This window comes from Necator americanus, chromosome II (genome assembly GCF_031761385.1).
Source record: "Necator americanus strain Aroian chromosome II, whole genome shotgun sequence".
NCBI classification, from domain to species: Eukaryota; Metazoa; Nematoda; class Chromadorea; order Rhabditida; family Ancylostomatidae; genus Necator; species Necator americanus.
In genome coordinates this window covers 7,482,069-7,496,661 of record NC_087372.1, presented here as the reverse complement: position 1 = coordinate 7,496,661, position 14,593 = coordinate 7,482,069, and the positions used below count along the sequence as shown (strand labels likewise).

At 38.7% G+C, this 14,593-nt stretch overlaps 1 protein-coding gene across 5 annotated transcripts; it reads left to right on the top strand.

Annotated features, from left to right (window-relative positions):
• Positions 1-5,658: 5,658 nt before the first annotated feature.
• RB195_017090 (uncharacterized protein) lies at positions 5,659-10,608 on the top strand (the record flags this gene model as incomplete). Of its 5 annotated transcripts, none has more annotated exons than XM_064183930.1 (20): positions 5,659-5,762; positions 5,945-6,050; positions 6,102-6,197; positions 6,256-6,335; positions 6,440-6,618; positions 6,778-6,918; positions 6,974-7,116; positions 7,276-7,368; positions 7,542-7,654; positions 7,954-8,063; positions 8,175-8,386; positions 8,472-8,582; positions 8,672-8,773; positions 8,885-8,953; positions 9,027-9,172; positions 9,318-9,465; positions 9,613-9,687; positions 9,768-9,899; positions 9,964-10,134; positions 10,486-10,608. In XM_064183930.1, the coding sequence occupies 20 exons, from the start codon at positions 5,659-5,661 to the stop codon at positions 10,606-10,608; spliced, it is 2,454 nt and encodes an 817-aa protein (XP_064039810.1). The 5 variants fall into 5 exon arrangements, with proteins under 5 accessions (XP_064039810.1, XP_064039811.1, XP_013308389.2 ...); XM_064183931.1 differs by having other exon boundaries at positions 8,672-8,794; positions 9,027-9,166; XM_013452935.2 differs by having other exon boundaries at positions 8,672-8,794.
• Positions 10,609-14,593: the final 3,985 nt, after the last annotated feature.

Below are 14,593 nucleotides of genomic sequence, written 5' to 3'. Positions count from 1 at the left end.
TCTTACGCAAATATGAAAAATGAACTTGTAGAAGATTGCGATTGTTGAACGTGGAAACTCGACTCGAAAACACATGACATCTGGTGCATTTGCACAATCCGATTAGTACGTACCGTTGATTAGAATGAAGTAATCATCCACGAATCGATTCGATGACATCGCACCTCAGGCGCCGCTCAGTCCAGGATCCCTCTACTAGAGCGGTTTTTTTTTTCGCCTGACTATAATACAGACAAGCTTACGATTTGAAAAATGTACACAGCAATAGAAGGAGTTTTTGTTGCGATTATTTTCCCCTCGGTGTTTTTTTGTTTCGTTTGAACACATGTTAGCTGCACTCTTCTATTTATAGAAGCATACAGTCTGTACCTGGTGCTCTTTCGTAACGACACACTCTTTCCAAATCATCTGTTTGCTGCCGGCACCACAGTTGGTCAAGTGTTCATCGCTGCTGCCCCTCACGTGGCTTCTGTTTACTTTCTTTTCGTATGCGGACCAAATCTGCTTAATTGATTGGTGTCGCTGTCTCGTTTTCCAAATCTTTCTCCCATACATTTTTGATTTGGCTTCTAGCAGAAGTGTTATCTCAGAGTTTTGTTATGAAACACTCCAAATCTTTCTGTTTCTGACATTTTCTCGAATTATAGTGATATAATGATGAGAGGATAGGATATTAAAATCAAAAAGATGTTGTAAAATCAAAAATATTCAGTTTTTTTTCTGTCAATCAACATACTTCTGATTATCACTTTTCCTATAAATTTTCCTCCCACTGAATGAGCATAGACAGAAATGAACATAATGAAATACAGTAGTTCTGTAGAATTGTCTCTTTTTTTTGCAATCCTTTTAGAGTCGAAACCTTTGAAAGGTCGAACGAATGGTTTTATTTTATTTCGTTGGAATTTTTAATAGACCATACTCCTTTTCTCTTCTGAATCCTGAAATCTTACTTTGAAAAAGTGACATCTTATGCTTCAAAGAGGTCCTTTCGTCCTCCTTTTTTCCTTATAAGGAAGGAATTACGCGATTTTCACTGACATTCACATGCATTTATTCGCTTTCATCTGTTTTTATTTTGAACGAGAGAAGAAGGAAAGCGATAAAAATGATCAATAGCACTTAGCACTGTGTCCGCCATCCAAAACCTCCACGCTCGAGAAGAAAAATACTACTGCTACAGTTTACGTACCATTTCACGAAAGAGTGAAGAAAAAAAAGTTCTTTTCTTTTATTTCATATGTCATATAGAAAAGAGATAAAATGTGAGATGCATTTCTGTTTTTCTTAATGGAAGTGAGTAGGATCACTGGAAATAAAATCGGAAAGATTATAAAAGAAAACTTGAACGGAACTTGAAGATTTTTGCATCACCACATAAAAGCATATATCTTGAAAGTTATGGATAGACATTTCGTTTCTTCCTCATTGATCCCTGGGGCGGTTTTAGCCGTATCGAGTTCCTTGATCGTGCCGGGTTTTTTTTTTATTTCCAACGCAGTCGGTTGGAGGCTCCGCTCTGACTGCACGATCGATCGAAGGCTCGAAACCTCCGTGGTGTGAACCATGCCTTTCGCTTCTCCGGCGTCAATAAATTGGCGCTAGACTTGTCTGGGACGATAAAAACCCCGACTATATACATCGAATACCTCCCGTAAGTCATTGTGTAGGTTAAACATGCGTTCGTGAACCTTAGGCTGCCCGCCGAGTTCAGACCCGCGCGGGCGCACGGTTTGGTGGCTCTGTGGTTTTGGTAGTTATTGACTATTCACAACAGTGCGCTCAATAACCACCAAATAAAACCGTAGAGCGGGCAGCCTTAAAGGCATCACCCCACGAATCTGAGGTTGTCCAGGTTTCAGGTGGAGTATTCGTATACGGGATGGGAGACTACGGAGAGGGAGGTGATTTTGTCCATTTCTTCGTAATTGCTGTAAAAAAAAACGGCCCGGAAGATGCGGCGCCGCACAAGGCTGGCGTGCTCCGGTCGAACTCCTTGTAGAAAAAAGTGCGCCAGAACGCCTGAGGCCATATCTTCCGGCTCGTTTTTTTCGGGAATCACCCCCTCCCCTCTCCATAGTCTCCCATCCCGTATAAGAATACTCCACTTGAAATCCGTACCACCTCAGATTCGTGGAGTGATGCCTTCAAACGATTCTGAGTTGAAGTGAACGCGTTGGTGCACCCCAAAAGGGTTGATTTACGCCTATTCACACAACATTCTGACGGACACACTATTCTAATTCTGATGGATCCCATGACTTTATTATTTTTTTAGAGATAATTGTCCCGTCGCCGAACTTTCTGGTTTTCATTCGTGATTTACCGAGAAAAGGAACTTATTCCCGTGAGATGCGGAGATCTATCCCATTGGTAGACTACCCGCTCTATTTCAGTTGGCTGGGATGGTATAGGCTCCGGTGCTTTTGTTTACCCAGACATCAGTGGTGCTCATTCGATTAGGTCAGGGCAAAGGACATAGTATTTGTCAAATACAAAGTGCGCTGCGAGGTATGCGTTGTGGTCATCTGGGGAAACATTGGTATAGTTAAGCCGAAAGGTCCTGAAGCTCAGGTGAAATTTCGCAAGCCGCTGCACTTTAAGCGGCGCAATAGAACTGGAAGCTGGCGATCGAGTTGGGACCTCATTTATCTCTACAGTTCGAAGACCGCGACGACCGCTGCTGCTAGCCTCACCGCGCTATTTCGACCGCAGTTGCTTACGCAACTGCACCCTGTTTCAGGTCCTTTTGGCTCAACTGTAGTGGTGTGTTTATTATTTTTGTTTTATTTTTATTTTTTGTTTTTCATTTTTTCTTTTATCATATGTGCCAATCATGCGATTTCCTGCCCGAAACTTGCAATGTTCGGATCTTCATAAGCGTCATTCTTCCAACCTCTCATTCACAAGGGTATCTTATTTCGAGCTGGAGTTTTCATGAACAAGATTGCTGTACTATTATGCAACATGACTACATAGTTATAATTTATCCCGAATACTGAACGTAACTGTCGAAAATACAAAAAAAAAATGAAAGGTATGGCACGGATATGGAAGCGGGTCAACGTTTTCGGCTGCTTAGGTGGAGATGATTCAACATCGATTGAAAACCGTTGCACCTCACACGTTTCTCAACTATGGGTTGTCCTATACTCATAAATATTTTTCTTATCTTACGTACATCAAAGACTCAGGCGAATTTCTCCAGTTGCTCTTCCAGTTCTACACTTTTAAACTCGTGAATCGTCAAGTTGCTAACATTTTATTATATGCATACTGTAACGAAAGAAAACGATACATACGATACGCAGCTCTTCAGTCAAAATGGATGCGAATTAGTGCTTTCTAAGCTTTCAATGGCGGTTCACTGATTTGATTTTGAAATCCAAAGGGCGTGTAGCCCTGGAAAGTGCTGAACGTCCCTTAGATTTCAAAATCAAATTACTTGAGCAGTAGAGTACAGAGCAGAGCAATTTCCATCCATGTTTCCGAAACTGTTTGCCACACCTGGTTTGATAGTAATAAAGCTGTGTTTAAATTATTTCATACGCGCACTCCGTTATGGTCTAGGCCTCGTTTCAGTGCAAAACGAGGACAACACTTGACCTTTGACACATATTAAAGCGCATATGAAATTGGTCCAATATAAAATCACTAGTCAGTCAGTCATTGTCATTACTGTCGCCGAAGAGCGTGTACAATCCGGCTGACGCGACGCGTCCGTCGCAACGCTCGCTATTTCTCCGCTAGACATACTCTCTCTTTTCTGTAACATGTCCCAATCGATGGTGCATAGCACTCACCGAGTTGAACATACCTGGTGAGTGCTATGCACCATCGATGGGACATACCTGGCATCGACTATTACTCTCAATACTTGGGCTCTAATTTTGCTTCTCTTTGAAATCATCAAACATTTCCGTGGCGGAACTGCCCTTTGGGAGAAACCGCGACGAAGAATACTAGTTTTTCCCGAAGACCTAGAAATTGCTGAAGTGTGTGTCTGTGTGTGCTGAAACGCTATTTCAATTTCGGATTGTTGCTAAAGGTATATGGTAGATTTCTCCTTCTTTTTTGGGACCCTTGCTAGCACCATTCATCGCCGCAGTTCGTTTTGACATTACTTAGTACATTTTATCGGAGTTTTATGCGCGTTTTAGTTTAGTTTTCAGTTTTATGCGCGCACTTTCTCCGTACTGAGGAATGTTAGGGATATTGAAATTGGTTTGAGATACGAAGTCTCCTAATGAGTTCTGAAAAATTTTTGTGAAAGAAAAATTCGTTGTTTATTGTGATCGTGATTGTGTTTCGAGCAACATTTAATGGAAGAACATTCTCGAATAATTTATAATTCCTATTCAAAAACGAAATGCCGAATACAATCTGTCGTATGATTTTTTGGAGTCTTTGCATGCTTTTCGTTTTCGACTTCGTACTGAAACCTATTACACAGTGTGTCATCGCTGCAATGCAGAAAATCCGTCGTCACCTTCACTGACTCACGCCTATGAAATCGTTAACGTTTCTGCCATCATCAATATCGTTTTCATTTTTGGTTGCTTTATGATGAACGATATCTTTTTAGCACCGTCTCTAGATCCCACGTTATGTTCATGTCACGTCGAACTGATAAGGTGACGCGAGCTCGTTAACCCTTTATCTTTTTTTTTCGACCACCAGACTACAATGCGGTTTCTGCACCGCGTGGTACTATCAGCAACGATGCTAACTCGTGACCTGCTGTTGAAACATACGTGAAATTGATTACTGGACGATATATCCTTGTTCGAAGAGAAATTTCCTGCTCAATTTCCATCCAGCAACGTTTTTTTTCGTTTCAGTCGTATCAGTTCTACTCAATTCTGTTCATCACTACACCAACATATCACTTTCGTCGAATTCTTCCTCTATTTTTCTTCGTTTTCTTTTTACGTCCGTAGAGTGGAACCGATTTCTGTCACATGATATTAATTAGATTGTATGGCATTTTCTATCAGCTATAGAACTAGCAAAATGATATCATTCCTTTTCTCAAATCAGCTGATCAGATGATATTTTCTTTTGCGAAAACGTGGTAAAACATCAACGAAACTAGATTGGATGAAAACGATCATTTCCGAAGTGGAAGCTGTCTGCTCGCATCCAGAGATATTTCATTCATTCACTTCCTAGTTTTTCTGCGCTCTTTGTCATCCTGATGTCAAACACTTCTAAATTCTATTGTATGTTTCTTAAGCTCGAGGTTTATAGTTCATTTGTTATCATTTTAAATATTATTCCGATTAAAAATTACTGCTCCACGATGTCTTTTAAGCTTACAATCGATTTGACGCGTTGTTGTTGTCTGCACAGCGGTGTCCAGTGCATTTTTATCTGCTAATTGATTTCTTCGCAGTTCTGCTTTGTCCAATCAGTCTTTATTTGAGTCTGACTTTGTTCACACTCGCTTTTTTTCTCACAGTTTTCAAACCGATTAGTCAGCCCTGCTCTCATTCAGATGAATAAACTTTTATTTCCCATTTCTCATTGTTTAACGCAATTTCATTCGCAGTTTCCTTCGTTTTTTCCCGCTATCGATTCCATTTTCCTGTCTTGCATTTGGTTATAACAATATAATAATCGAGCAATTTCATTCCTTCTTTTGTTTCAGCCATCGTTATGTCAAATCATGATAAATCGAAGGCAGTAATAAGTAAAGAATTAGAGGTTGTTTTAAAAGCTGCCGTTGCGTCGTCCTATACTCAAAGAGATGTCGTGCCAAGGTTCGTATTTTACGTTTTATGAGCTATTAATGAACTTTCTGGGCACTTCTTTTGCCTCATTACTGTTCTTTTGATATCGCTCTACCACTTTTCTTTGTTACTTTTTGCGTTGCAAGCAACTTTCCTTATCAGCTCCGGGCAACCGCTGCTGTATCAAATTTTACAACATACTTATATTTTAGCGAAATCACGCAAAATATCTGCAGTGTCATTGAAGCTATTTTTATTCATGGATTGAGGGATCCATTTTTTGTGAAGGGCTCCAGATACGCCAAGTACCCAGAGCCGGTAAGTTTGATGATACCAGTATTCTCAAGCTTCATAATTTGATGTCTTCAGAACTTCTGGCCCTTCGTTTCCAAATATTCGCACAGAAGTATTATCACGGAGATCAACTCGCTTAATCAAATACGATCAGAAATTGGACGTAGCCGAGTGAGTGATGACAACTTTCATTTATCATTTTCTTTGTTTTTCTAAACATGTTTGGCAGGCTTGGATTCGGATAGTTTTGAATCAGAATACATTGGAGCATTATCTTCATTTACTTCTTCGCGAAACAAAGGCTATGAAGTGAGCCTTATGGAGTTTTTTTGAAGTTCTGCTCCCATTAGTGTAGTCTTGCTTATCAAGTGCGTGAGTATCAGAGTTGCGTTTCTGATAACCATCCTTTCCAGCCAATTCTATAGCGAAATCTCTTTTCTACGTGACGCCGAACACATGGACAAAGCGATGGATTTATTAAAAGGCCTTGGATCCCTACCGATTAATGCTGCTGTTAATAGTTCGTTGTTGAACACATGGACACCATCACCGTTAATTCTTGCTGGCTTAGTTCATGGAAAACCGTTAAAAGGTAAGATTTTTTAAATGTTCCTCTATTCTAAATGTTTTTAGAAGACTTGGGGTTCTATTTTAAACTTAAGATTATAGTTCAAACATTGCGGTTTCTTTCATAAACTCGTTTTCGCTACTGAGCGTTGTCTGCACGTTCATTCGTTTTTTTAATTTTCAGTTGGTGCCCTGCATCCAAGGCAACGCTCGTCTTCCTTACGCGACGCGTCGGAAGTTGGCTTGCCTGCACTTGACTTTCTGCAGGACGAACAATCTCCTATTAAACTGCCACCGATTCGTTCCAAAGATCGAATTGATCGAAGTAGTTAGTTGATTTTCTCGCGAGTATAGCTCAGCCATTTTGTTACTTTTTGTAGAAGCTGTTCTAAGTGATGACGATGGTTCTTCCGTGTATTCACATCCTTCGATGCTTGACAGATCAGAAATCCCAGAGCGAATTATTTTGTCATCAACACCGATCGGTGGGAATTATGGCGAACTTCCACCTCAGAATTTCGCTGTAAGCATCGATCATTTTCCTCAGCATTTTTCTCTGTATTTTGAATCATTCCTGTTATCCTTATTTCTATATTATCATATTTTTCTCTTCCGTTCGTATGCAGAACGATTTTTCCTTCACATCTGTTTTATTCCTCTTAATTTAAGCTAATTTTTTCAGCCACTGATTGTATCACGTCGTACAAGACGCCCTCGCAAATCTTCTAGAAGTAGTAGTGAATCGAATTCGAAGAAAAGTTCTCATAGCGAATCTGTGAGTTCCTATATTTGTAAAATTCTCGCAGTTCAACTTATTCCATTGTTTTTCTTTCGCCTAAATCTTGGAGATATTTGCGACCATTTCATATTGTTGTTTTGACGTATCTAAACATTACATTCAAATGATGTTCCATCAAGCGTTTTCGTGTAATTCTTGCCCTCTTCAAGGCAAGTACGCTGGCAGACGGATTGGTAGAGTTAGGTACTTCTGCGGGCTCATCGTCCCGTACGCGGTTTAAGCAGTCGGAAACGTTGGACAGTGGGATTGAATCCGAGCACAGGTAGGAAAACCAAACGTCAATCAGTAGTTATCTTGGCTAGGGCCCACTTCGAGTTCCACTTCATGTAATTCTCTTTCGAGGCACTTCAGTATCTCGAAAGAGAATTACTTCACTTTGAAAGGAAACTACCACTGTTGTGAAGAAAACTGTGATGAAATAAATGGTTGAGAAATAAATAGATGGATGCAAGTGCAAATACGGCGAGCATTTCGCGTAGTGCTGTCTTTCCTGACATGACTTCTTTTCACTCCACTTTTCTATTATTATTTTATACATTTTTTTCATCATTTTCCTTTAAGAGAAAACAACCCTGAAAGCATTAGCTCTGTCTCTGATGGAAAAGAGAACGACCCAAATTATATCGATAAAAAGGAGAGTGATGGCAAAATGGAGTCCACAGATGTCAAAGGTGGTCATTTCGTATCGCAACAGTTTGTTTTCTATATTACTTGAATACGTTTGCAACCGTCTTTAGTCGATTTCTACACATCTAATCTCATCAAATTTCTCATTATTGCAGACACAAGGAACGTTTCTACCGAAGAACCCTTCGTTTCCAATGCAGTGGTTGATTTTCAAAGCAACAATGAAGAAAATGTGCGAACAACAGAGGCAGAAGCAGAGCTACCCGACGTATTTGACCATGAAACCGATAATGTATTTGATGATGATGAAAAACAGCCGGAGAACACTATAGATGTACTGGTTCGTGTGCCGGAACTTGATTGTCGGGTGAGATCTACAAACTTTACATTCCATTTTGTATGTTTTCCAGAAGAAGAACACTCCGGTAAGGTTTTCTTCATCTGTGTTTCAGGCAAGTTCTGGGATTGAAACTTCTCTTCATGATGAATTGTTTCTTGCGGAGGCTGCACCCAGTAGTAACAGTTTGCTGAATAGAAGTTGGAAAAAACCAAAGACAAGTTTGGTGAGCGCAACACAATATGACGTTTTTTAATTGCCTTTTCTCCTTTCTGTTTTTAGTTCATATATAGCTGTAATGGATCGCACGTTTAGCCTGATCTGGATGGTAGTCACACTCTTCTTTCGTCCTCATCATCCCCAGATACGGCAGGTTGTATCGTAAGCTTCGACCAGGCGTTAAGGACAGCAATGGAGGCAAGTGGTTCAAGCGAAAAGGTGCTATCGATTATGCTTTTTCTGTTTTGTGCTTCTTTATGCTTTTATGCTTACTTTTTTAAAGTTGTTTCCATTCTATGACACTTTTAGGTTACGGATGACTTAGACGGATCACAAGAACTTCTTGCCAATACAGATAGCGATGATGCAGATGAGGAAGTGTGTTGGGTGCTAAGGAAAAATTTCCACAAATCACTGTTTTACAGTTATTAATTGCTTTCTAATGTTCAAGAACTCGTCCCGAAAACAGTCCGACGCTGTGTCGGAGCAGGTGACTGCACTGATCACCACAATTCCTCGTGAAATTGGCCTTGATTCTCAAGACTTCCGTTGTCCTATGTGCAGAAAGTCCATTGGAGCCGCTTTTTCAAAGTATGGGTATGTTGTTTTCTGGTTTTCATTAATTGTTTTTGTCTTTTGTTTTTCCTTTGACCCTTTGATTTTTTTTTGGGCCGAGTGATTTGAAGTGCTTTGTTTGCGATAGAGCGTTGGAGTGTGATTATTAAGTATTTTATCTGTATAGCGTATGTGGCATCGATGGTTTGTATTACTGCAACGACTGTATGCGTGCTGGTGGAGAAATGCCTATCCCGTCACGTGTTCTGCGCAGTTGGGACTGGAAGCAACGTCCTGTGTCAGATCGTGGACGTGCTTTCATTGAAGCGAATCAGGTGATTGAATTAAGCAGAAGCTAAATGTAATAGGATCATTCAATGATCGATTATATTCGACTTCTAAACTCTAAGAAACTAATAAATTTTCTTTGTGGTTAAGTGACTAGAAAGTGACATTAAACATGAAGGAGTCTATATTTTCAGGACACTCCAATTATACGCATTGACCAGCACAATCCTTCCCTCTACGAACATGTTCCTGTCATGAAAACAATCAAGGTTTGTTTTAGTTTCAATGGATGGAAGTTGTATCTTTATTATTTGGGGTTATTTCCAGTAGAATACGATTGTTTTTCCAGGTTCTGCGAGAACAACTTCAAATAGCTTCAATGTACCTATTTAACTGTCGTGAGTCAATAGCAGAAGACTTTAAAAGACGAGTGTGGCCACGCGATCATCTTTATAACGATATCAATGCTTATTCGATCAGCGTAAGTTCTTTGTAAATCGTTTAAAATCCTTAAACGTTTGTTTTCACGGTAAATTTTGGTTTAGGACTTAATTCTTCTCCACAATGGTCAGCTGGAAAAACAAGTGCGCGGATTTCTTAAACACGCTGTAGATCACGTCATGCACTGTTCGTTATGTCGTCAAAAAGGTTTCATTTGTGAGATGTGTGAAGCTCCTGAGGTGATCTATCCTTTCGAGACGGAGACCACATACAGGGTTGGTTTCTTTTTCACCAATTCTTCTCTACATTTCGTTCTTCTACCTTCTACGTTTTTTATTTTGATATTCTATTTCTTCTAACGCTTTGGAATGCTTGCATTTTATGAAGCATCCCATAAATATGTGTTTATTGCTGTTCGTTTCTGCGTTTCTACCCGCTCTTGAAACAAACGTCCTGCATTTTTTTTTGTTTCTACAACGTTCCTCAAGGGAGACACATTAGAAAGATTTAAAATCCCATATTGTCATATTTTGATCATTTGGAAAGCAGTAATTCTCAGTGCTTTATAAAATGTAACACATTTGATTGCCCAAGAGAGTACACACAAAGAACAGCCTTTTTTTCAGTGTCAGCGATGCTTCTCGGTATTCCATTCCGAATGTGCGACTAAAATGGAGGACTGTCCGAAATGTGTACGACGTGCGAAGTATGAGATTCGTCAAGAAGCAAGTGATCTTCCTCTGGGATGAGCGTTTCTTACTCGTCGCCACCTCGTTTTACTTTTGAATTTCTCGGAGAGAGAGCTCCTCCTTGTTTTGCTTTAAAATACCAAATACATTGGCTCTTGGTTCACTAAACCGGTTGACTAATTTACTTACTACCATTTTTTGCAATTTCCATTAGAAAAGAACGCTTATTGTACATAGTACCGTTTGCTGTGTAGATTCTATTTTAAGCGCTGAAAAATAGCCAAGCGTCTTTAAGTGTTTTTTTTTCCTTTTGCCGGTGCTTTGTTCAAGTGCCATTGCTAACTTTTAACATGCTTATCTTTTAAAATGATCACAACTCTCTTTCATCAGAAACGTTTCAGGTGTTTTCGATACAAAGTAAATGTACATAGTATTTAGTTCTGATGGCAGAAATGCCATAATTTTCTTTGAATCGTTGACGTTTTCCGTTTTTTCTTTTTTCTATTGCCAAATATAACTTTGTACAGTGTAATTATTAGTAAAATGGTGTTTAGAAGGTGATCCTGAGAATACGTGTGCTATTTTCGTTGAATCTATCGATGACATTGAGCTTCTTTAGGTTTTTCTTTAGGATGTACACAGTACTTCAAACATGAATAAAGAGTTGTATAGTGTGAGCTTTCGAGTATGTTTGATGAATTTTACCAGGACTCAGGCGACAGTTAGCTATTTATGGATTTACGGGTGATTTTTTATTATTTGTGGGTTAGTTGGAAGTTCGTTGGAGAATTCTTGCGAAGAAATCTCTTAGCAGAAAAATTCTTCGCATTATTATTATTAGTTTCTTTCTGTTTTTTCTGGTTTTCGTATTGTGAACGTCGTTTTTGAGGATTTCTTTCAAAATAGGTTAAGGATTTCCCTGAATATGATAAGTTCGCAGATTTTTTCGTAGTTTCATTTCCCCCTTGGCCGACATCAATCACATTTCGATGCCTTTTCAAGGCTAATTTGGGTCAAAATGTTGTTGCCGACGATATCGGCCTACTTTTAAGACAAAAACTCTTAAACAACAACAGCCTATACATCTTTGGACCTAATATGTTTTATCGGGAATGAGGTACAAGGCCTTATTTTGGCTAAACTGATCGTAAGATGGGCGGTTTCAAAACAATGTGTGACTGGACGGGTTTCTCGCTTTCGTTTTCTGTAGTTTTTAACTTGAAACTTGCTTCATGCACCCTTAAAAAGTGGAAAATGTTCACTGAAATGAAAAAAAAAAAACCCAGGATTTTAACTGTACTAGCACTCCGCTCTATTCTACTTCGCACAATTCTTCCATAGAATTCCTAAGGATGCCCTTGCGAGGCCTTGTCATCAAGTATACCACTCATCTATCTCGGATGGAGACCTCTGAAGCCTAGGTTGAGTGAAATTCGATGGCTGAGAACGGTTATGCACTTTGCGGTTGATTGGTTGGTACAAGGTCAAATAGTATCTCGTAATTCGCGTAACTTCATTCGAACATCGGCGGCTAAGAATAATTTCGAAAAAATCGATCGATCGTGCGCATAACTTTGGTTCAGAAAAAACTAGCTATAAAAATGGATGCTTCAGCGGTAGCGGACCGCATAGATAGTAATGGGTCCCGTTCGATTTATCATTACTAACAATTTGAGTCGATGGTCAATGATCGAATTAGCTTGGAATAGAAATATTTTTTGCGTTTTCCCCTTGAATTTCTCATAAGGAGGTTCCAGAACCCTGTTCACATTTACCGTACTTGTAATAATTATAGGGAATATTTTAGAGGTTCAGGAGAGAGTTTATTTAAGAGAACGGAAAATTTTTTCTCCTTGGATATTAAGACGTGTAGTTTGGGAGAAAATAATCAAGGGAAAGAACTTGCAAAAATAGGAGAAATGAAGTTATGAGGATAGTTTTAACCCTCTAACCACCATATCTGTGAATATCTGTTCCATCTTGTTTTTGTTTTGTTTTATGGCACACTTGCAAGTGTTTTCAATAAATAAATATATAAAATAAATAAATAACGCCTAATCAATAGCGCACAGAACGTTTTTGAGCGCAAATTTCCCGGATTTAATTCTATTTTCTCGAATTTTCACGGTTGCAGATCAAGTATAAATGCTGAGGCAGAGGGTCGACCGTGGTAGTATCCCTGGCATTCTCGGCATATTTTGACGAAGTCGAAGAGGAGGATATTGATCCACCAATGACGCCTTCTGAATATTTCTTGGCAACATCGTGATCCACCAACACTTCAGGTAGTTTTTGGTCACAAAAGGTCTTGTGGCCCAGCCAGGTGGGTTACGTTTTAAATTCTGCGATTTTTTTCTTCTTTTTTTTATTTTATTTTATTTTATTTTATTTTATTTTTTTATTTTATTTTATTTTTTTTATTTATTGGCATTTTTTGGCTGATTTCCGGAAGTCACGGTAGTTACGGCACAGTAACCGTTCTGCGTAAGGAAATCCACTTATTCTCACTAATATATATTCGACAAAGAACAATATGCGTAAGTTAACGCGTAGAAAATGTGCTAAACTCGTCCGAATCCAAGCGTGAATATGGGAGTTCTCGTTCAGTTGTCGGAGAAGATGTGTGTGAAAATAATTGCCTAAAAAAATGAGTGTTGAGTATGAAAGCAATTGTGCAAATAATTCTCTACCTTTTTGTTTCAGAAAAATTCATATAAGGATGGTAAGAAAAAAAAATTTGATCCTCTGGACAATTCGGTGAATCCTAATGTGATTGGGATTTGCGGAGCTGAAAAAAAAAATAAAAATAAATATAATATAATCTTTAAAATAATCTCGAATATAATCTTAAGAAAATAAAACAGAAGAGTTCAAAAAAAAAAAACAGAAGCAAACAGCCATTTTATTTATTTATTAGTATTTTATTTATTCATTTTTAAACAGCACGTTAAGCTCACTATGAAACGGGGAACAGGGCATGTTTGTGAATTTTTAAATACGTCCTAATCTTACAGACCTAATCTTTTATTCACGATCCAACGCACGATTGCACGAACTCATCACTTTTCCATAACCAGCACCTTGCGTGTGAGGTCATATGGTATGAGACGGATGGATAGAATTACTCTACCGACACATCTGCGCTCATCTCACGCAAACGTTGCAAGCATCTGCTCGGCTGACATCAGTAGACGAGTGATTTTATGAAAATAATGAGATTTTAGATGAGCTTCTGATTAAAAAAATCAGTAGTGACACAGATCCAGAAAGAAGCATTCAGATCCCCTAGCGAAGAATTATGGGCTTATCCTGTCATTCAGGGAATTTCTTGTTTCTGGTAGATCTTTTATTGTTGTTGTTGTTGTTGTGCGTCATCTTGTTTACTCTCGGAATTGTTCCGGAAGTGGGAGTGTGGATAGTGTTTACTCGAAATATGATCGCCAAACGACTACTGGATTGGCAATCTTTGATGAGTCATGGAAGCGAGAAACAAGTGTATGGTTTGAGGAAACTTCCACTATCTTCTGGAAATTCTGCAGGATTTTTTCTTGCACTGGAAGAGCCCGTGGACCAGTTTCCAGGTGACTGGAATTTGAATCAGCTTCCAAATATTTGATATTGATTCTTCAAGCGTAACTAAAACACTAATAGTAACTGTTCAATTTTTACTATAAACAGAGTTGAATTTTTGTAAAGTCCCGGTGTGAGTAAAAATCTTTGGGCACAAAAAAATACATATATGAGTAAAAAAAAATCTCAAAATTGGTGATTAAAAAAATTCCTGTTGTATTTGCTGCGTTTTGATCTACTTTTTCTTCAATCACCTTCCCCTTCTATTTATTTTCAACATTCACGCTAACATTTGCGTATTTCTTCAGATAATTCCTGGAACGTTTTAATAAATGAAAAAGTTAAAATCAGGAAATTAATTATTAATTAAAATAAAATTAAAAAGTGCCGACAGCGCTCGCACTGCTTTTCTGCTTTTTCCTCTGTGAATTCTCCGAGGAGCTATGTAGGAGATCTTTTTTTTGAAAAAGAAAAT